Source organism: Arvicanthis niloticus, chromosome 20, assembly GCF_011762505.2.
Source record: "Arvicanthis niloticus isolate mArvNil1 chromosome 20, mArvNil1.pat.X, whole genome shotgun sequence".
In the NCBI taxonomy this organism is placed as follows: Eukaryota; Metazoa; Chordata; class Mammalia; order Rodentia; family Muridae; genus Arvicanthis; species Arvicanthis niloticus.
In genome coordinates, this window is record NC_047677.1 from 43,871,102 (window position 1) to 43,893,639 (window position 22,538).

Here is a 22,538-nt window from a genome sequence, read left to right on the forward strand (position 1 = left end):
CAGCTGTGGGATCTAACAGGTCAAACTTACAGGGATGTTGATCAAAGGGCACACAGGCTCACGTATAAAACCTGGTGAGGACAGGACATACATCATGATGACTGTTTTACTTAGCCTTCCTGTTGCTATGGTAAAATAGCATGGACCAATGCAACTCAGGGGCAGGGGTGGCTTATTTGGCTTACAGGCCGCAGACCATAATTGATCTTCGAGGGAAGCCAGAGCAAGGAGCAAAGCTGAGATCCAGGAGGAGCACCATCTACTGGCTCATCCTCTCTAGCTTGCTGCATGGCTACCTTCTCTCACACAGCCTAGGGGATGGTACCACCTGCAGTGGGCTGGGCTCTCTTCTGTCCATTAGGAAATAAGAAAATAACCACCACAGACATTCTCACAGACCAGGACACAATTCCTTAATTGAGATCCCTTCTTCCCAAGTGTGTCAGGTTGACAACCCAAATTAGCCGTCACAGGGACAAGGATAGTACACTTGGAGTGTGAAGAGCAGATTCTAAGGGTTGCACCCAGGGGGTGATTTCAGTGGCTGTTTGGCTGTATCTGTGGAAATCAGCACTGTGTGTGTGTGTGTGTGTGTGTGTGTGTGAGAGAGAGAGAGAGAGAGAGAGAGAGAGAGAGAGAGAGAGAGAGAGAGAATTGGAACAGTGCATGCACATCACAGCACATTCACATTTTTACTTGTCCCAAGTTACGTTTTACATTTTAGCACACAGGGAGACAGCTCTTTAGCCGGTCTTTGGGGGCAGGGGTAAGGTGTGTTGGTGTGCTTCCACATGTGGGGAAGCAGGTATTCCAGGGAGCTGGTTGGGTTGGACTAGGCAGAAGCCAGAAGTAGGGACTGGAGGATTGGGCAGTTTGGTTTGTTTGCAATGAATGTAGCTAGCGCAGGGAGGGGGAAGTTGGGGACATAGAGGGAGTCTGTGTGCGCTTGGGTCTCTGCACAGAGGAAACTGGGAAACTGTTAGGAGGCCAGATACTGAGACAGAAAGTCTAGCTTAGTTGAGGAACAAGAAGGTCTGAGCCTGGCATGACACTGTAGGGGTGGGAGGGGAGCTAGAGGGGCCTTGCAGGGTAGAATGTGGCACTGGAGGGACCCCAAGAGGAGAAGCCAATCTGTAAGAGACAGTCAGTGTGAATGAGCCGGCCTGTATGACAGGCTGGGCCTTTGAGAGGAAGCCTGCAGGCACCAGAGGACAGAGCAGAATGAATATAGGTCCCCTGAAAGTGAGAATCCAGAAGTAACCTTTCAGAGCGACTTCCTGGACGTTCAGAGTTGATTGGTATGCTAAACCCTGACCCGGGTCAATGTGCCTGAGCATCTGCTTAAGTGGTCAGAGTTCATCGCTCCAGTGTACACGTGTTGACAGGAAACAGAAAAGACTCAAGTGTACACGTATCCAGAGACCACAAACGTCCCAGTATAGAAGAACCTGGGAGGGTCCTTGCAGCAACTACGGAGGACCCAAGGGACTGAAAGGCAAGGCCCAGAGTTGAGATGCACCTCTCGTCCTAATGGGGTCCCCTTTCTAGGTGGTTCCTTGTAGAGTCCATAAACCAGATCACTAAGGACATTCCAGAGGCCAGTGACACTGCTCAGGTTAGCCGGCCAGGTCTGCGTGGGTACCAAGACTGGGAAGGCCCCGCCCCCTCCTCGTCCCGGGCGGCGATTGGTAGAGATGCCCTTCCAGTTGCTAGGACATTATTCCAGCCCTTGGCTCCTCCCACGCTTCTCTTGCGGCCCTTTCCCGCCACCCTTCCGGGCGGAGAGCCAAGTGGGGCGGGCAGCGTCTCCATGACGACGCGGGACGCGAGTGGGGGTGGCTGGTACCTGCTTGATAGAGACGCTGCTCCGGAGATCCTGGCTGAGACCAGATCATGTCGGACCTGGGCTCTGAGGAGTTAGAGGAGGAGGGAGAGAACGATCTTGGGGTGAGAGCTCCTGACCAGGGAGGGACTTCTGGGGTGCGTCGCAGCTCCGGAGCGGGAGGCGTGGGGACCAGAGGGCCGAGAGGCTGGGGACAGGGCGACACCGGCCACACTGGCGGCGCTGCGTCCAGGAAGTCGCTCTGAAAGGTGAAACGCCGTGACGTCTTGTTTCCACCCCCCCTTCCCCGCTCCCATCCCGCCTCCCATTAAAGGAGAAGATTTCTAGGCAGAGCGCGTGAGTAAAGAGATAGAGAAGGTTGCTTCCTGACAACTCCCGCACGGTGCCGAGGTGCCCCGGGCTCTCAAGGTTTCACCATGTGGGTCTGGAAACAGTTTCTCTGAACCATCCCAAGCCATTGGACTCACTTCCCTAGTGAGGACAACAGAGGAGAGGCAAAAGACCCACAGCCAATGACGTGCTCCTTCGTGAGTGCATTGTGGGCCGGCTGTTTATTCTTAAATCAGAGGATGACCACGCCCTGGCTGACAAAGTGGTGAATAGGCCTGCTGCGTGTAAGCCAGCAAGAGAGTCTGAGCATCAACTGAAGAACCCAGGCCCTGCTCTTTAATGCAGTATTGGCACCTGCTCAGACCTCTTTGCAGGCCCTGGGCATCCCCTCTTAGCTTCTTCATCTATAAGCTGGGGCAGCCTGGTCAGTGTGAAGATGCAGGCAGGAATGCTTTGTAGTCCCTTGCTCTCAACACCAAGGAGCTAGTGCAAAGAATCAGGACACTCTCGAGTGTGAATCACGGTCTCCATTCAGTTAGCTGGAGGCTGGTACTGCACCTGAAATTTACAACATGCATCCTGGTTTAGCCGCCTCCTTTTCAATCCGGCAGAGCTTCTCACTGGTTTCTTAGGGTTCTACTTCCTGGGGGAAGATGGCTCAGTCAGTAAAGTGTTTGCTGAGCCGCATAAGGACCTGAGTTCAGATACCACGATCACATAAAAAGCAGGGCACGGGAGGATCCCTGGAGCTCATTGGCTGGCCAGGCTAGCTGAATGGGTGGGCTCCGGCTTTAGTGAGAGACCCTGTTTCAAAAAATAAGGTGGAGAAACTTGATGAAGACATTGCATGCCAATCTGTGGCCCATAGAAATGGGCATAAACATGTACAGGGGCAAACATGGCGGCCGGAACAGGAAACTGAGAACGCAAACAGGAAGTGGCATGAGACAACACACACTCAAAAGTCCATCCCTGGTGATGTACTTCCTCCAACAAGCCTCTCCCTCCCAAAGGTTCCACAGCCTCCCCAAACAGTACCAGCAAGCGGGGAATCAATGTGTAGATATATGAGCTTCTAGAGGGCAATTAATATGTAATAATATTTAACGTTATTGTGTATGTTGAAAGTATGCAGCGTGATGTTATAAGCTAGCCATGTTACAATGCTCTGGCCATTTTAGTATGTATTATATGCACTGCATCCATGTATACAAGCCAGAGAACATTCATCTTATAAAGTATAGGAAAAAAAAAGGGGGAAGATTGCAATCTTGTATTACTTTTTTATTCCCTTGATTTTAGGGTGGGGGCAGGGATCTGCTCTGTAGCTCAGGTGTGGCCTTGAACCTCATGGCTCAAGTGATCCTGCAATCCTGCTTCAGCCCCTACAAGTGGCACTACTTGAAAAAGTCGTGTGTGTGTGTGTGTGTCTGTATCTATGTTTCTGTCTTTCTCTGTCTCTTTCTCTGTGTGTATGTGTGTATCTGTTTCTGTCTCTATCTCTCTGTGTTTCTCTCTGTGTCTGTGTGTGTCTGTATCTATGTTTCTGTCTCTGTCTCTCTGTTTCTCTGTGTGTGTGTATGTGTGTGTGTATCTGTGTTTCTGTCTCTATCTCTCTGTGTTCCTCTCTGTGTCTCTCAGTCTGTGTGTGTGTGTGTTTCTCTGTGTATCTGGCTCTCTGTGTATGTATGTATGTATGTATGTATGTATGTATGTATGTTTCTCCCTGTGTGCATATGTATGTGTTTCTTTCCCCCCCCCCCCCCCGTGTGTGTGTGTGTGTGTGTGTGTGAAGGGGTGAAACCCAGGCACTTGTACATGCTAGGCAATTCCACTGAGTTCTATCCCCAGTCTAATCTACTTACAAGATAGATTCATAGAAATTTCAGATTGGGTTAGAAGTGGTTTGTTTTAATTTGGGGTTTTTAAAAAATATTAATTTCTTTTATTTTGGGTATATGGGTTTTTTCCCTGCATGTATATCTGTGTATCACATGCATACAGTGACTAAGTAGGCCAGGAGAGCTCATCGAATCCCCTGGAACCTGAGTTACAGATGGTTGTGAGCCACGATTTGGGTGCTGGGAATTGCACCTGGGTCCTCTGCAAGACCAGCTAGCGCTCTTACCCACTGAGCCATCTTTCTAGTCTCTGGGTCAAATTTGCCTGCAGACAGCAGACAGTCTAGGAAACTCATGAAGGGCATTTGCTCTTTAAGTCCTGAATGACCGGAGAAAGTGACCTGGAAGGTGTCTGTGCAGTCTGGAGACCCGTTTCACCTGCATGCACTCTCTACAAGCATTCCCGTGACCACACAGTATTTTCTGTATATTGGTTCATATTTGCAATGTCAGGGTTAGCATAATAAACCGCATTCTCTCAGATGCTGAAGAGAGTGAGAATTCCACCATGGACACTGGCACTAACTGTGAGACCATAGACCAGGGCTCCGCCCGCCAGACTTGGTTACCTGCCTCTTCAGTATGCAATGTCACAGGTTGCCCAAGGTTGGGTAGCTTCCGTGGGACAATAGCTGTAAACTGCTTTCCATGTGCTTGGCAGAAACGAATAGCAGCCACAATTAGCTTGATTTCTTTCGCCCAGGAATACGAGGGGGAGCGCAACGAAGCGGGGGAACGGCACGGACACGGGAAAGCACGATTGCCCAACGGGGACACGTACGAAGGAAACTATGAGTTTGGAAAAAGAAACGGCCAGGTCAGAAATAGTGACTGAGGGAGCTGGTTTCTTCTATTAAATATCACCTTCGTGCACGTGGGTCTCCGGACGGATGTGAACTGTTTCATCGGTGTGTTTCAGGGGACCTACAAATTTAAGAACGGGGCCCGGTACATCGGAGACTATGTTAAAAATAAAAAGCATGGCCAAGGCACCTTTATCTATCCAGATGGATCCAGATATGAAGGTAACGCAAGCCTTTTGTTCTGGTTCTTGTTCTTGTTTTCCTGTATAGGCAGTTTCTGTCCTTGAACATGTCTCCTCACGATACTAAAGGGTACAAGGACGCTTCAAATTCACTGGATCTACCAGTCAATGAAAATAAAACTTGTGTTCCTTCCTATACTGTCATAGAGGCTAGAAAGTCTTTTAAGTAAATAAACCTCTAACTAACCAATCTACATGGCTGGTCCTGTGGGCAGCACATGCCCTCATGTGATTGAGACTTGGGAGTAAGTGAAGGGGCTTTGCTGGGTGTGGCTTAGATCCATGACAGCCCCATTCCATCCTCCCTCTGAAGGGGTCTTTGTTGTTTTCTGTTTTGGCCTAATCTCTCTTCTGACGGTCATGTTTCTTTAGCCCTTTGAGAGTTTCTTCATCTGGGCATTTTGCCTTACTCTGATGTCTTCCCCAGTCTCTGATGTTGTGTCTCAGAAGACTCAGACTCTTAGCTTATTTCTGAGAACCTCCCGGCCCTGTGTACCCGCTGCCACCTGGTGTGTACACGTCTAACCCTAGAGCCAGGAAGGGAGAAGGCAGGAAGTGTCTGCTGATTTCTATGTCTGGGTTTTTCTCTACCCCTGGTTCCTTCTGTCTCTGAAAAAGGGTTTTCTCATTCCCATCTGATTTCCAAAAAGATCTGTGCCTTCAGCATTTGACTAGGGGGACAGTCGGCGTGACTCTGTGTGTCCCCTTTCTTGTCTCAGTTTCCTAGCTGGTAGCATGCAGATGAAATGGGTTGATATCTATGTGATTCCTATAGACTGTCTTGCCTTGAGGGAAGACCTTCTTGGCAAGGACCATGATGCATTTAGTGTGTCAACATCATTTTCTAATGAGGATGACATATTCTTAAGATGCAAGCCATATTCCCACGACTAACACCTGACATATGCATCTTCAAGGAGAGGAAGGCTTAATTTGATTTTAGAGGTGTTAAGATTTGTTTATTTTATGTGTGTGGGTGTTTTACATGCATGGGTATTGTACCTGCATGTATGCAATGAAATACTTTCATAAAGTGTTCACGGAGGCCAGAAGAGGTCATTGGAGCCTCTGGCACTGGAGTTATAGATGGTTGTGGGTTCTGGGAACTGAACTGAGTCCTCTGCAAGAGCAGCAAATACTCTGAACTGCTGAACTGTCTCTCCAGCACCCGATTTTAGTATAGCATAGACATTTGGCTATGTTGCTTTTAAGCCCTGTGGCAAGGCAGAGAGCATCATGGGAGGGAGTCTTCAATAGACCCAGATGCTCACTTCATGGTAGCCAAGCAACAATGGGAGTGGGGATGGGCATGTCCCCAGTGACCTGACCGCTTTCACCAGCTCCTATCTCTCAAAGGTTCCACACCTCCCAACAGTACTATAGCTGAGGACCAACCCCCCACAGCCGGCCTTTGGGAGATACGGAGCCAAACCACGGCTGTTACCCGCCCTGCTTCCAGATACAACAAAACCTAAAACTATCAGATAGCAAAGTAAGAGGATTCTGCCAGACTCTGAGATGGGGTAGAGGCATCCATGCCCTCTGTCTTAAGACATGGAACTTAAATTGTTTTGTTCCTAAACCTTAGCAGGCTTGGTTGACCAGAAGCGCCATCTGCTTTCTAATGAGCTTTGAACAATTTGATTTAGGGCTTAATTTAATTCTTCCCAGATCCCCAGGAGCCTAATCCTGTTGTCACTTTTGATCTTAGTGTAGACGTTAATACAATTTGGGTTACATATAAAGTACATTAAAAGGGGGAGGGATTTGGGAATTCTTTTTTTGAAGCAGAGTTGGGGGGTTTATCAAAGATATTTTAATATAGACCCAGGCATGAAGATTAGGTGAAAAAGAGGTGCTTTTCTGGTAAGACATACCCAAGTGTTGTGGGTACAGTCTCACCCCAAGGGAGCGGTTTTAAGAATATCTCTTTCTCTCTCTCTCTCTCTCTCTCTCTCTCTCTCTCTCTCTCTCTCTCTCTCTCCAGTTTCTCTGTGTAGCCTTGGCTGTCCTGGAACTCCCTCTGTCAACCAGGCTGGCCTAGAACTCACAGAGATGTGTCCCTGCCTCTCTGCCTCTCAAGTGCTGGGATTAAAGGCATGGCAACCACCCAGTGCATTAGGAATTTGTAACATGGAGATGAACCAACCGAAGAGAAAAGTCTATTCACAAGACCTGTGAGCTCAAGCGTGGGTGTCCACACCAAGCAGGGTCTCTGCAGGCAACGGCTTTCCAAGAAGTTAGCAGTTCATGGCACCAAGCTACCAGAGCCTCAAGAGGGCGTGTCTTTATAAGGCCACCCTGGCCCCCAACTCAGATGCAGAGGTCATGGTGGATGTTTCCAGGCTTCCGACACTTCTGTCCAGCTCAGGGCTAACTAGGTGTTTCGCTAACACTGTCTCGAGTCTGATGATCTTCCCTTGTGGTTTTTCGAATTCTTGGAAACTGTTGTTCATTCTAAAGGATGTTATAAATCAGGCGGATGAACAGTCGGATGAAGGGGTGTGCAGACTGAGTTCTTGAAGGGTCTAGTGCTGAGGAACCTCTGTCCCTAGGAAACCGGTGTGCACGCTCATGCTGGCGTATACATGCCTTCTCAAGTCAAATCTCACTCAAGGGATCTTAAGGGCTTAATCCCCTCCCTTCAACGCTCCAGGTCTGGTGACAAGACCAGGAATGATGGGAATAGGAGAGAACTGTTCAGGTTTTTTTTTTTTTTTTTTTTTTTTTTTTTTTTTAAAAAAAAAAAAGGGTTACAGGCAAATTCAAAGCAAGAATGTTTCCAAATGGCCTCCAGGAGCTGTGACTCTTGGTCATTGAAGCCTGCAGCAGGTATAGGCTGGTTTCCTCTGAGAAACCCCGCCCCCACCTTGCACAGGGTTTCCTGGGCTGGGCGGAGCCTCCCACAAGTTTCTCAAGGGTGTAGCATGTAATCTCGGGTCCTCACCAATCTGAAATTTGGGGTGTTTGCAGCTTAAATGCCCCCTTTCACGTTTGAAAAGACTTTGCAGAATACACATTTTTCTTGTCTCGTCAGCTTTGAGTCCAGCTCCCAAGGTCAGGAAAAGAGAGATGGGTTCAGTTTGTTGTTGTTCCGGTCTTTTGGGGGGAGGGGGAGAAGGGGGCGGGAGGAAACCAGATGGAGTAACTGTTCCAGTGTGACCACTTTGCCCCAGGGTGTGCTGGAGCAGCTCTGAGTAGCTCACAGAAGCCAATTTTGCCCTTCTTGCAGCTCCAGAAACAGCTCCAAATTGGCCTCGGTGGGAATATTCCACCACAGAAACTGGCAGATGCTGCAGACACAGCCACGATACTGCCTCCGGATGCTCACTAGATCTTTTTTCATGGTCATTACACACCTGGTCTCGTGGTCACTACACACCTGGCACCAAACGTATACTTCAGTGAATTATTTTAATTTGGGGGTTCACCATCTCTCTTGCTCATGTCCCTGTCTCGAATCTTAGGACCTAGGGCTTTCTGAACCTGTAGCAATCACTGTCCCTACCACTCTGTACGCATGTCTGTGCTGAGTTGTCATTCACTTCTGAGGGCCTGTTCAAGCCTCTGCCCCAGGCAGTTGACCACACCCTTGTTGGCCTCTGTCTTCTTCTGGTGGAAGCTCACGGGGGATGCGTGCTGTCCATTTGTACAGACCTTCTCCTAGTTCACAAGGCAGCCAGAATGTTGTCACTGTTAAGTCGATATCGGAGAAGTGAGGAAAGTTCTATAGAGTCCCCATTTTTTTGGATAAACTTTGGGGTTTGTTCATAGGAACAGACAGTTTGGGTAATTAACCTTTTGTTAGCATAGTGTATGTGCAGATGTTTCCAGTGTTTTGTGGAAGCCAGTTTACATACATTCTAGGGTCCTCTAAGAAAAAGGACATAAAGTTGCTGTGAAAATTAATTATTTGTAATAGCAAATTGATGTAAGTACCATAAACAACATTGTATTGAAGAAGGCATCCCGAATGCATTTTTAATTAATGACAGACATCCTTGTAGATTTCTAGGACAGCTTTCTTCCACCCTGTTTTGGCTTTTTTTTCTGCACTGGGATCGAATCCAGAGCCTCCCACATGCAGGCATCTTCCGCAGGCATCTTCCACCCATGTTAGCCAATACACTTTCCATAAGAAAACAGTATCCATTGTTTTCTGTAGAGACAATAGAAGACGAAACTGCCCTTTCTCTCTTTAAACAAACTGATCTCAATTGGTTTTTAATTATTTGTAGCTCCATCCTAGAAAGTTCCACCCGGGAAAGCAGTCTAGAAAGTAGTATTCTAGAAAGTTCCATTCTGGTGCTGGTTTGCCGTTGCTCATAGGTGACATTTTAGGTAATGTCTGTAGGTCCTTTGTTCTGGAGGGTGTCCCACGATGATCTCCCGGCTGGGGACAGGATGAGAACAGGGAGGGTTTGCTACTGTCTCCGAGCTGCCTCTGGCCTGCGTCTCCGCTGTGTGTAGGTCTCCAGCTCAGCCTGATGCAGGAGGTCCGGGCCAAAGGACACAGAGTGCAAGCAGGAGGGGAAATTGCCTGCCCCAGCTGCTGCCTCTGCTTGCTGTCACTGACTGGACACTCCCAGGTGCTGCACCTTTCTCTCCTAGCTGAGCTGATCCATACCCGGGCTGGGCTGATAAAAAGTGGTATAGCTGGCAAGGAGGCAGCTTGGTGTCCCAGGCAGGTTCCAGGAGAGCAGATCTCTCCCCAAGTGTTACAGCTCTTGTGACAGAAACTCTCAGATACCAGGATGATTCTTGAGCACTTTACTTCCCCTAAATAGAGCCCTTATATACAGTTTCAGGGTGGGTTAGGCTCTGACAGCAGATAACGCCTATTGGCTTAGTGTGAGAGCTTGGAGATACCTCATCTGCATGTGGGAGAGCCTGAGGCACTGTTCCTCATGACTGATGGTCATAGACCTCTCTGTGGGAGTGGTTGTTGGAGGACTGAAGCTAAATGAAAAGAACCAGGGCCTGGGAGCAGAGCTGAACTCCTGCGGTCCAATAGGGTTCCAACAATAGGGTTCAAGCTCATGCTCGACCAAGCACCCAGCTGCTTCTCACAGCCCACCGCCCCACAAATGTCCACCTTAGGAACCCCCTGGTTGGGTTCTTCCCCGTGTGACCTGTGAGAGTTAAGGAGTTTTTGAGAGACTGATTTCAAATCCCCATTTGGCTGACAACACGGTTTGTTGCCAACCTTGTCTTGAAGCCTCGTTCCACAGTTCATGCTGTGTGGATACGATTTCCATTGGTACGATTTCATGTCGAGTGCACGAGGAATTATTAGGAGCCACCCACATGGGAGGGGCCTGGGCAGGGCACGGAAGGGAGTGTGTGAGGGAGACTGAAGGAGCTGGCAGGAGCGGCAGCCTTGGAATCGAGTGCGCAGGTAGGAGACAGAATGAAGGCTGAGGCTAGACCATCACGCAGCACCTCCAAGGCTGGGTTCACTAGCAGTGGGTCAGACAAGCTTGTCTGGACCCCCACCATGCGCCCACTGGCCTCTGAAAGCATGAAGATGTCTGGGGCTCATATGACATGCATCCACCCTCCAGATCCGTGTCTCCAAGCGTCTAACTGGGCCCTCCTTAGTCAGCCCTCAACGGAAGCTGGCACAAGAGGAAGGGGTGCAGAGGCAGGAAGTCAGGAGAGAGGCAGCAAGTTTAGCCTCTTTAGTGGGTTACAAAGTTTGGCTTCTGCTGGGATAGCAGGGGCCGTGACATCAGTCTTTCCTTTCCAACTCACTTTTAATGAGTGTGTGTTGTCCTTTGTAGGGGAGTGGGCTGATGACCAGAGGCACGGCCATGGCGTGTACTACTACGTCAATAACGACACCTACACAGGGGAGTGGTTCAATCATCAAAGGTTTGGTTTCTTCCTGCAGTCTTGGGGGTCCGTTTGTGGCATACACACAGGATGATGCCCACCTAAGGCAGTTCCGTGCTGTAGGGCAGGTGTGTAGGGGAGGCGCTGCCAGAAGGAAAAGGGGAGGGATTCCTATCTCCTGTTAGTGGGATCCTCTGTCCATAAGCCCCAGGGAGTGAAGACACAGAGAGGGCCAATCTAGTGGAGATCAAGCAGCCCTACATCCTCATGGGGAAAGCGGTCTGTGTGCAGGCAGTTGGCCTTTTCTCGTTAGACGATGCTGGCCCCATGCATCTCCTAATGCCCCATGTGTGGGTGGTATGCTAAGTCTATGAGTGGAAACACGTCGCCTGTGAGCTGGCCTCTACTTAGCTCCCCATCTGCTCTAGGATTAGTTCTCCACCCTGGACAGTGACCAAGTGCCCTGGTCTTGTCTTCACCAGGCACGGGCAAGGCACCTACCTCTACGCAGAGACTGGCAGTAAGTATGTCGGTACCTGGGTTCACGGACAGCAGGAGGGTGCCGCCGAGCTCATCCACCTGAACCACAGGTACCAGGGCAAGTTCATGAACAAGAACGTAAGTCCTCGCGCCGTGTGCCAACACTACACACTCAGAGGGGTCCTCCATTCCCACCAGCTGAGAATGGATGCTCCATTCCAAGCTATTCTGATGCTCACAGAGCACAGAGTCGGGTCGGGTGGGCAGAACGCTGGGCCCATTTCCTGGGGCCTCAGAAACGCTTTGTGTCTCTATTAAGGCCAGTGCTCTTGCTATCCGAGCATCTTTCACTGGCTAGCTGTGCTTTTTTTTTTTGTTTGTTTTTTTTTGTTTTTGTTTTTGTTTTTGTTTTTGTTTTTTTTTTGTTTTTCGAGACAGGGTTTCTCTGTGTAGCTCTGGCTGTCCTGGAACTCACTCTTTAGACCAGGCTGGCCTTGAACTCAGAAATCAACCTGCCTCTGCCTCCCAAGTGCTGGGATTAAAGGCGTGAGCTACCACTGCCCCTAGCTGTGCTTTCTGCCCTCTGGTAAATCATGTCCAGTGGGAGGACCACCCCCAGGGCTCCTCCTCACACCACAGGCCAGCCTGCCCCTCCTGGCTGGGGAGGGCTCTATGCATCCTGGGTCTGGAGACCTCCACATTTTGACCCGCTGCTCCTGTTTGGTGGGCTCGGCTTTGGTTGCTGTTTTGTGCAGAGGGGAAAGTCAGTAAATATAAGCCTTTTACCCAGGCAGGAATTTACTGGAGTGTTAGGCTGGGCTGGAAGAGAGAGTTTGTTAAGTATACTGAAAGCTGATGTGGGTGGGTTATCCTCAGCTACTTTCATCATTCCTGGAAGCTCCAGTTTATTTACATATATGTAACTTGAGGCTTAACTGTTGGAGTAATCAGTATGCTAGACCAGCCAGCCTGAAAAGGGACAGTAAACCCAGAGGCTTTGTCCTGCCAGTTAAGTAAAAAAAAGCAAACAAAACAAAACAAAACAACAACAACAACAAAAACCTTACGGTTATACACACCATGCAAGAACAGCCAAATTATAAAGCTTCTTGTGCTAGGAGTCCCCTCCCCCGTGGCTGCCCTCTCTCTGGGCCCTCTCTCAGGACTTCTGAACACCACACGCACACGCATACTTACACATCGGCTTATGAAGAATCAGTTTTGTCAGGTTCATGAGGTATCAGGATGCAAAGATACTTCTGCTATCTTGCACATCTGACCGTGTGAAATAAAACATGGAGGAACACCCCCCTCTACACACACACACACACACACACACACACACACACAGACTCCCCTGGTTTAGACAAAGCTTCTTCCCTGGCTCAGTGGGTCATTCAGTTCTACATCACAAGCCATCTGCCCAGAGAAAACAAATCCCCCCACAGCTGATTTTCAAGATGCAGGGTGAGGGCATCCTGTTCACTCTGACCCTCGAAGGGCAGGGGACTTTGAACAGGCCTAATCTACATGTGGTTCCATGTTTCTGCTTTTGTTAGCTCCCCTGTTAATCACCCCCTCCCACCCCCTCCTCTGACACTGCTCCCTCCACTCACCTCACCTGGAAACAATGGCCATTTTACCGACAGGTGGTACCAGCCTCCAGAATGAAAGCCAGTGAGACCTTTAGACTTAAGTTCCTGTTGCTTCATCTTCTGATAAATGCATTGACATAGACTAAAGCCCTAGTTACTTTTCTGTTGCAGTGTCGTTAAACACCATGACCAAATGCAACTTGGGAAGGAAAAGGTTTATTTCATCTTAAAAGGCGATAGTCCATCTTTGAGGGAAATCAGCTCAGGAACTGAAGCAGGGCAGGAGGTTAAAACAGAGACCCTGGAGGAACACTGCTTACTCACTGCCTTGTTCTCAGGGCAGGCTCACCCCCTATCTTACACAGCTTTTCCCACCTACCTGGGGATGGTTCTGCCCACAATGGCTTCGGACCGATCTTACATCCAGTAACAATTAAGAGCACAGCCCACGGTTTGATCTGATGAAGTAGGCACATCTTTAGTTGAGAGTCCTTCATCACAGGTGTGTCAAGTAGACAGCCAGGATGAGCTGTCACAGCTAGATAATGGGGTGGCTGGGGGTAAAGGGCTGATGCTTTGAAACACCAAAACCACCGCCCATCATCTTGAAAAGCTGCACCAATTTACCCCCTCACTGACAACAGAACCTGAGTGTCCATCGGTTTCTCGGGACATTGAGTTGATCGGCTACATTCTTTGTTTTATTTATTTATTTATTTTTCCTCCCCTAAATCTCATGTGCAGTCATGGCTCCTGCCCCCAGCCCTGTCCCAAATTGTGTTTCCATAGTTACAGGTGGGGTCAGGCATCTTTTCACCCTCTTAGCACTGGTCAGTGTTTCTCAGATGTTTTTCCCATCCCTTTTCTTGCTGGCAAGTCATTAAAACAGGATGAGGCAGGATGGAGATGGGAGGAGATAAAGTGGTTGAACATCTCGCCAGGACATCCCCAATGATTAATGAAGAAATGAGGGGCAATAACGAACTGAGAAACTAGATAACTAGATAAACCCAAATCACATAGCTGGGCAAAGTCCAGCTGGGAGGGATACAGATAATACAGATGCTTCTGTCAACTCCCGGCTAAGGGAACTGCTAATGTTGTATTTTAGAAGTCTTCATTGTGCTTTACCACTTTATAGAAGGGCTAGGGAGTCAGTAAAATTGGTTTGTCCTTCAGCAAAGGGAGAAAGGTATTTTCTGGAAGGAATATTTTTAAATGTGACCATGAATCTTCCGAAACGAATCAAAACAGGCGACTATTTTCTGCCAACGCAGAAATGAGGGAAAGAGACCCTTCAACAGACTTGCAAAAAAAAAAAAAAAAAAAAAAAAAAAAACAGATTTAATTTCACAAGAAGCAGTGTAATGACTAGAAAATCGAAAGCCCAGCGGTGGCGGTGTACTATCCAGATCCAGCTGAGACCAGGGGCAAAGAGACTTTGAGTCAGCCTGAACTGTGGAGTGAGACATAGTTTCAAAACACAAGAGTGTTGGCATAGCAACGGTCAACATCAGTAACAGAGTCAGGCACGTTATAATTCATGGTCCAAGGTGAAATCAAATGTCAGGTTGACAGCTGGTGACAGGGGAAATCATTTGCAAATCTGAGGATCTGTTCACACTGGGTTTCTAAGTCAAAGTGGAGTCAAAGTGTGTGTTATTGTGGCGAGGATTTTGTTAAAAAAAAAAAAAAAATCTCATGGGGGCCAGTAAAATGGATCAGTGGGTAAAGGTACCTGTTGTCAAGCCTGCCAACTTGAATGTGATACCCAGGACCCACATGGTAGAAGGAGAGAAAGGACTCCTGCAAGATGTCCTCTGACAACATGAAACTGCTTTGCACTAAATCCAGTGCCACAACAAGCATATACCAAAGCACTAGTAGCCAGCCCCTCTCGAGCAAGTATGCCCGCAGGCACCGATTTATTCTGGGTTCTAAAGTGAATATATTTCTTATTCCTTTTATAAAGCAGTAAAACATGTCTGGGATCTGCAAAACCAAAACCTTTTAGCACCTCCATTAGCTGTCAGTCGACAGAAATGGTCTGTAGCCCCTCCCCTCTCGCACGCCTCTGCATGGCGAGGTCATTGGGGTGGGCTTTCTGTGCATGGTGGTTGGAAAGTATTTTGTACTTTCAGAATTGCTGAAGAATAAAGTGCTTTGAAATCCTTTCTCCCCATAGCCTGTGGGCCCTGGAAAGTACGTATTTGACATTGGATGCGAACAGCACGGTGAATATCGCCTCACAGATATGGTAAGTTGACCCATCGCCTCTGCTTCCAAGGGCTAAATAAATATCTGCTCGGTCACATTGATCTCACTAGGCAGCCCAGCTGCCGAAACGATCAATGTCATTTCACGATGCCTGTAGGAGCCAGAGCTTGATTTTGTGGCTGGGAACTGCCTAACCCTGAGTTCCGGCAGGTGTCAGTCCCAGAATGGCATCTGAAAGCTACCGTCTGCATTGAGGTCAGGTGGCTGTTCACATTCTTCCCAAGGGTGGCCTGCTCTTAAAGCTTAGTTAGTTAATAAATTCCTTTGCTACACTGAGCATGGGCGTTAATAGCAGATTGCTCTTCTCTGGCTGGCAACAATGTAATCATTCTCAGGCCCTCGGATAAAGGATTGTGCGAAGTGGTGTCCATGCCAGCGCTTCTGATGTGTTAATGCCTGACTATTTATTGCCTGGGGATAACGAGGTTTAGTAAAGATTTCCTAGTCTTAATACTAGCTCTGAGCCTTTGACTTATTTATTCCTGCTGTAAGAAGTTTTGGGAGTGTGTGTGTGTGTGTGTGTGTGTGTGTGTGTGTGTGTGATTAAGGACAATTTTATTAGAGTTAAAAAAAAAAAAACCGCCCCAGGGCAGGCAAGCTGTAAACCTCAGCGGTTTTCTCAGAGAAGCAGATGGAAGAAAGAAGGAAAGAAAAACAAACAAACCCCAAACAATAACAAAAGTCTGAGCTAAGCTGGCAGAGAGATCCGCCTTGACAAGGAAGGGGTGCTTTAGAGAAAATGAGGAAGCCCAAGGGATAAAGAAGAGCGTGCTTAGGTTCTGGCTAGCATTTAGAGCCCCAGATCTCAAGACCCCCTTAGGAAAAAGAAAACTTTCACAGGGGCGGTATATCAGGTATATCAGCTATCCTGCAAGCCAGATATGTACAATTACGATTCATAACAGCAGCAGAATTACCGTTGTGAAGTAGCAACGAAAATAATTTTGTGGTCGAGGGACACTGCCACGTGAGAAGCTGTCCCACACTGAAGGAGAAAGAACTGTAGTTTTAGAAGTTGCGCCTTTCTTGAGTCAGGATTCAGCAGAGTGGGCGGAGCCAGCCGTGCCTCAGCCGAATTTGGGGGCGGGGGCGGCACAGCTCAGCCCCAGCCAGAAGCTTTAGGAAGTTGCCTGAACCTGGTCAGAGAAAAGTATCAAATTGTGCCTTGATTTTTCTCCTTGGTCCCTGAAGCTGCACGGGCATCCCTTCCTAGTGAGCTGGACCTGTATTGTAAGCTGACTCTCCCACGACTATACTGCCTTTCCTGGCGCAGTAGATAGTACCAAACCGCAGAGTTTAATCTATAAACAGGCACAGTGAGAGGTGGAGAGGCGCCAAGAGCAATCAGTAAAATAAAACGGAACACTGGTAATGTGGGGAAAATGAGAGTTATGTGAATGTCCTCTCTCCCTCCTTCCCTCCCGCCCTCCCCCACCCTCCAAGGTTTCTGCAACCTCAGCATTTTCTTTTCACTTAAAGGGAGTCTACTCAACACATATGCGAACATTACCAGTTGTTTTGGTTTAGATGAGAAGTGTCCATCCGTTTTCTCCCCCCTCCCTCCCGTCACCCTCACCCCTATTTCATGAGGTGAATGCTGGAAACTGGAAACTGTAGGAGGTGGGGTCTAATTGGAGCAACCGTCACGGGCGGGGTGGGGGGGGATATCTTTGGATGCTGTATCTCCCTTGGTCCTTTCCCGTTCACTCCCATCTCTGTCTCCCATGAACCGTGCTGTAATCTTTTCCATCAGGACATTCTGAGCCTCTGAAACCTTGAGCCAAATACCCCTTCCCTCTTTTAAGCCATTCTCTTAGGTGGTTTGTCACACCTACACAAAAGGAACTCAAATACCACCCATAGTATGACCTCAATTTTACACGGACCAACTAATCTTCAACTAGGTCATGTTCTAAGGTCCCGGGGTCTAGGACAAGGTCACATTTTTGGGGGGGTAGGGCACAGTTTGCTTCATCACATGGAGAAGGTCAGCTTCAACACTCTGAAGCATGCACACATGGTTTATTGGGAGTTGACCTCAGGGTCAACTGTGGAGGAAGCAGGATTGGCTAGAAGCAGGAGGTGACCCGTGCTGTGACATCTCTGAAGCCTGGGACCCACACAAATCAGAGCCACGCAGCAGGTGTGGGATGCGGGGGTGGGGCGGTGCTGTGGCTTTGCTGATGGGAGGGGATCACTTCCGTGGGAAGCACCCAGGTTATGGACCCAGTTGTGGACCGCCAGCAGCCGAAGGAAGAGGGCCATTTACCACCTGGGGAAGGTCAGCTATTGCCAGAGCACAGGTGCCCTTTGGGGGATAGTCTCAGAGTATATAGTCCTTGGCTCAGCAGCCTCAGGGTCACTTGGGATCCTATGCAAATGAGGCCTGCAATCCTGCCCTGGAACCTATGCAAATAGTTTCTTAGTCCCGACCAGCTGAGTTAGAAGCATGTGTGTTTCAGAGAGCCTTCGGAGTGAATCTGATGCAGGGCAGGCTTGGCTACTCCCATCCTTGAAAACTTGTCTCACCCTATGGGTGAAGGAACTCAGAACCTTAGGAATGAAAAATGGAAGGATTCATTTCTGAGCGGCCCAGCAGATGTTTGGAATTCTGTCCACCTTTTCCCCGTTGTCATTTAATATCCTGGACGAACCTACCGCAATGTCGACAGTTTTGTGTGTGTGTGGGTCTTTTTGCCTTAAAATAGGAAAGAGGAGAAGAGGAGGAGGAGGAAGAGACATTGGTGAGCATCATTCCGAAATGGAAAGCTCTCAAAATCACAGAATTGGCCTTGTGGACTCCAACCCTCTCTGAGGAGCACCCTCCGGCTGAGGGACAAGGCCAGGAAGAAACGCCGGGAGCTACTGGTACAGAACACCCCACGGTTGTCAGGGTTGCCCTGCGGTTGTTGGGGCGAGCACCTCAGGGTTGTCAGGGCAAGCACCATAATACACACCTGTCCCCAGGCCTGTTGTAGCTAGGTCTTCTGGGAAATGGCCAGTGGGTCAGTTTGGGTGCAGGATATCATAAGGGCAAGGGTTTGGCATGGGAATCTCCCAGGGAGTAGAGTAGAAAATCAATTGTATGAGAGAAATGTCCTGCTATGATGCAGGCCCCAGGAACCCTGGGGGATTCTCCAATAGCCAGAGTTCACTTGGTCTCGCCTCGCTGTGGGCGTGACTTGGGTTGGGCAGCCAATAGCAAGTGTGATCAGATGTCCCTGTTGGAAGGAGGATGGAGGTAGCATTTCTCTGTATCCATTTTACTGTGGTCTTGCCAAGAAAGTCAGGAGACAGGCCAGGGTGATCTGATGGCTAGACCTGGACTGGAGCTTGGGGGTTGGGAAAGGAGGCCATGCCCTCAAGAATAGGAGACATTGCAGGGCAGACTGGGAGGGCCACTTGATACAGAGACCTGCGCTCATGTTCCCTGGTGATCTCATTCTATCCGCTGCTGCTGTCTTCATCCCAGGCGTGGGTGACACCTCAGAAGACATCCCAGTGGAAGGTTTTGAGGGCGAGGTGGAACAGAGGACGGGCGATGAAGACATAGACACGTTCAGACAGGAGAGCCAGGAGAATAGCTACGACTTGGACCAGGGTAAGAATACACGCCCCTCGGAGTGGGTGGTGCACACGGCCCTCGGAGTGGGCGGGGCTAGTGTGAGGCCAGCGACACACCCTAGAAGGAGCAGGCTTCTTCCTCCACCAAGCTACTCTTCCGGTCGGTCTGTCTGAGAGACCTGGGTGAGCCTGGAGAGATCAGCGTATAAAGTCCAGCTTGTCTGCCCTAGAGCCTGACCTTGGTGTTACCGGTCCTCAACACTCTCCCCAGAGGATGAAAACTAAATGTGATTGCGATTCTGTCACATCTGTCAAAGTGGTTTAGAGGGACAATCTGGAAACTTAGACCTCTGCAATCCACAGAAGGCAGGAACCCCACCTGAGGCTACTGAAGTCTTTGAAAACTCTTTCCCCACAGGGGATCCTTTGATTTGATCAGGTGGGGCTCTCATCTTCTGAGGTAAATCTGACCTTTTTCTTAGGGAGAGAGCTTAGGGACAACCTGGTTACCCAAGGCTGCCTGCTCCCCTGGCATGGGATTAGGGTCTGTTTTAGTTGGGGTTTTATTGCTGTGAAGAGATATCATGACCAGGGCAACACTTATAAAGGGAAGCATTTAACTGGTCCTGGCTCTTACAGTTCAGAGGCTTAGTCCTTGGCATCATGGCGGAACCTTGGTGACTTACAAGCAGACACACTGATGGAGAAGGAGCCAAGAGTTCTACATCCAGATGGGACAGGCAGCAGGAAGAGACAATGGGGCCAGTGCGAGCTTCTGAAGCCTCAAAGCCTGCCCCCCAGCAACGCACTTCCTCCAACAAGGCCACACCTCCTAATAATGCCACGCCCTATGAGCCTTTGAGAAGGCATTTTCATTCAAACCACCACAGGACTCCTTTTGAACTAGATTTTGGTTATAAATTAAGAATGAGTCTATTTCCTATTCTTTAAAAAAAAAATAATCTGAGACAACAAAACCAGGCAAAACTCGTTTTCTATGTAGCTGGTAGGAACAAACGTGGACTTAGGCTCTTCCTGCAATAACGTGAACAGTGTACAAATATATCTAAGAGACAGAATCCATTGAGCGGGCTCTGGTGATACGTTCACCTCTGTCCTCTCATTCCTCAAGTGAGTAGGAATGACCCTTGCAGGTCAAGCCTGCAGGACCCCATAGGCACCTAGAGGAGTGGCCACCCTTGTATCCTTCCTCTGGGTTCCTAAAAGCCAGCAAGTTCCACTGCTCATTTGCATACAGCTTTGGGTTGCTGGCATCCTCAGTGTCGGGTAGGGAGGTAGAGATCTCATCCAGAGCCACCCAGGCCCACAATTTCACTATAGGGTATTAGGGACTGTCAGCATGCTGCCCGGCGAGGTGGGACAAGAACAGGAAGTATCTCCAGGAAGGGTCAGCTCCAGGTGAGTGGAGAGGCTGAGAGGCAGAGAGATAAGGCAAAATGGAGATGAGAGGAAACTCCAGACAGAAACACACCCTGAAGTCATCGGGAGTTTGGAGGAGGCGGCAGCTGCAACTTTCTCCAGCATCCTTTCTTGACCTTATATGGTGGGCCTTCGAACTGGATCCCCAGATTTGTGGGTGTGACAGAGGGTCCTTTGAGAAGTATAAGCCTCAAGTTGGTTGTTCGAGCACCAGGGGGCACCAGTGGAAGCCGAGTATCCTCCCCTAAAAAAACAATGTGGGAGGAAGGAGGGGGATGGTGATGAAGGTGACGAATTCTTGAACCAGTCCAGTGTATGATGGCTGGTCCCTGAGTAGGAGGAGGAGCTTTTAGTTCAGGAGCTGGTCCTAGGAACACAAGTGCCACAGGAAGCAGGTCTTGGCAAGGGCTAAACACTTAAAAAGCTGTAATCAGGGCTGGAGAGATGGCTCAGGAGTTAAGAGCCCTGGCTGTTCTTCTAGAGGACCTGAGTTCAATTCCCAGCAACCTCATGGTGGCTCTCAACCATCTGTAATTGGATCCAGTGCCCTCTTCTGGTGTGTCAGTGACAGTGTGCTCATATATGTATTGCTTGTTTACATCATTAACTTTTATGTTTTTCTGGTGTTTTCTTTTCTTTCCAGGGAACCCGAACTATGACGAAGAGCAGCCAGACCTCCAGGAGTAAGATAGAGGAGGCAGAAGACCACAGACACACCAGGCGTGCCTTAGTTAACACCAGTCAGCTGGGGCTGGTACCCACCGCCTGTCAATTTCTCTCTCAACAAGTTGTTAAGTTGTTTCTCAGTTGGAAATAAATCTCCCGGTGTTCATTGTTTGCGAACGAGCCTCCGAGCCTCCGTTGCTTCTGTGAACTGTTCTCCAGCTTCTCATGGGCCTGGTTCCATGCAGAGGTTCAGTGCAGGGGTGTGGACTTGTGGGGTGCACATCTCATAAACTCATGCGTGCCCCAGGCTCTGTAAGAAGCCATCTGCCAGCTTTCTCCACCCTCTGGCGGGCTCCCACAGGGTCCCTGCCCCTGGCTGAGCAAGGCGTTATTGAGTAGGTAGTGGGCTCCCCCTCCAGGTTCCTTGGTAACTGCAGGTTCCTGCCTAACAGTCAAGAGTCCAATGGACTCACACACCTGGAGTCTCCTTTCCCTTCTTCTGTTTCCCGCCCCAGCATTGTTCCTGGGGGATAAAGCCGAAGTCCTTAAAACCTTACCCCACACAGCTTCGCCTTCTCTTCCCTCGAGCTGCCCAGAAGGGAAGGGCTGAGCCCCGACTCTACCTCCAGCAGCAGCACAGGCTCCTGGGCTTTCAAGTCCTGCTCAGAACATTCTTCCCATCGTCCCCTAGAATCCCCAGGACAGGGTGTTAGGGAGTGGCTGTGTCTGATGCAAACGACCCATTCATTTCCCCGTCTCCCCTTTCCTGGAGAAGCTGCAGCACAAATTTCAAGCATTTTCGTTTTCTCAGCCCATTGTTATTTAGCACCGTTAGCAAAACGAACAATCATGCATATCTTGGCGTTTGAGTCCCTGGTGAGGACATCAGAATAGCCAACCCCCTAGCTCCTCTGTCCTCTCTATTCCCACCCAGCCTTCTCACTCTGCACAATCTGTCATCCAAATGCAGCAATTATAATGGCCAAGCTTACACACACACACACACACACACACACACACACACACACACACACACACGCCCTTCTGCTGGATCTGAGGGAAGCCCGCGGGAGCGCAGTTACTATTGGCTCTTCCCCTCCTGTACCTGGTTTCACAAAAACATTTCAGTGCCGGCTTTAACCACGATGGTACCTCTCAAGATTCCTGGCGGAGATCTGAAACCTTAGGTATCAAACCCACCTATACCATGCGTTCTCTCTCTCTCTCACACACACACACACCTGTGACAAAGTTGACTTTAAAAATTAGGTGCAATGTGTTTATAGCTTCCATTAGGCAGAACAGTCTCAGTGTTAATTCCCATGGATTGGACACACCACCTCCTTTAACGTCTTATACGATATCGCATCTTTGGGCCTCAGAGGATGACAGCTAAACCCAGACACTGACACAGCAGATAAAGCACAGCCATCTTCTACGAGCAGTTAGCTTGACAAGCTTTACTCATGAAGTCACTTGGGTCTGTCATTCTTTGGGGGGTGCTTTCTGCTAATTGTTGTAAGGTGTTTCAATGTTTTTTTTTTTTTTTGTCTGTCCCAATG

The 22,538-nt window shown here is 49.1% G+C and overlaps 2 protein-coding genes across 2 annotated transcripts in view; one reads left to right on the top strand and one right to left on the bottom strand.

Annotated features, from left to right (window-relative positions):
• Nucleotides 1-1,987, bottom strand: part of Slc37a1 (solute carrier family 37 member 1) — a 75,262-nt gene extending 73,275 nt beyond the window's left edge. Inside the window, exon 1 of the mRNA XM_034524736.2 lies at nt 1,847-1,987. The gene's annotated coding sequence lies outside the window, so the exon portion shown is untranslated. The remainder of the gene's footprint in view (nt 1-1,846) is intronic.
• Nucleotides 1,806-21,153, top strand: Rsph1 (radial spoke head component 1). The gene is made up of 9 exons (XM_034524737.2): nt 1,806-1,947; nt 4,778-4,891; nt 4,994-5,099; nt 10,903-10,993; nt 11,437-11,572; nt 15,215-15,286; nt 18,015-18,174; nt 18,779-18,907; nt 20,954-21,153. Exons 1-9 carry the CDS (start codon nt 1,894-1,896, stop codon nt 20,995-20,997), a joined length of 906 nt encoding a protein of 301 aa, XP_034380628.1. The 5' UTR covers nt 1,806-1,893; the 3' UTR covers nt 20,998-21,153.
• Nucleotides 21,154-22,538: the final 1,385 nt, after the last annotated feature.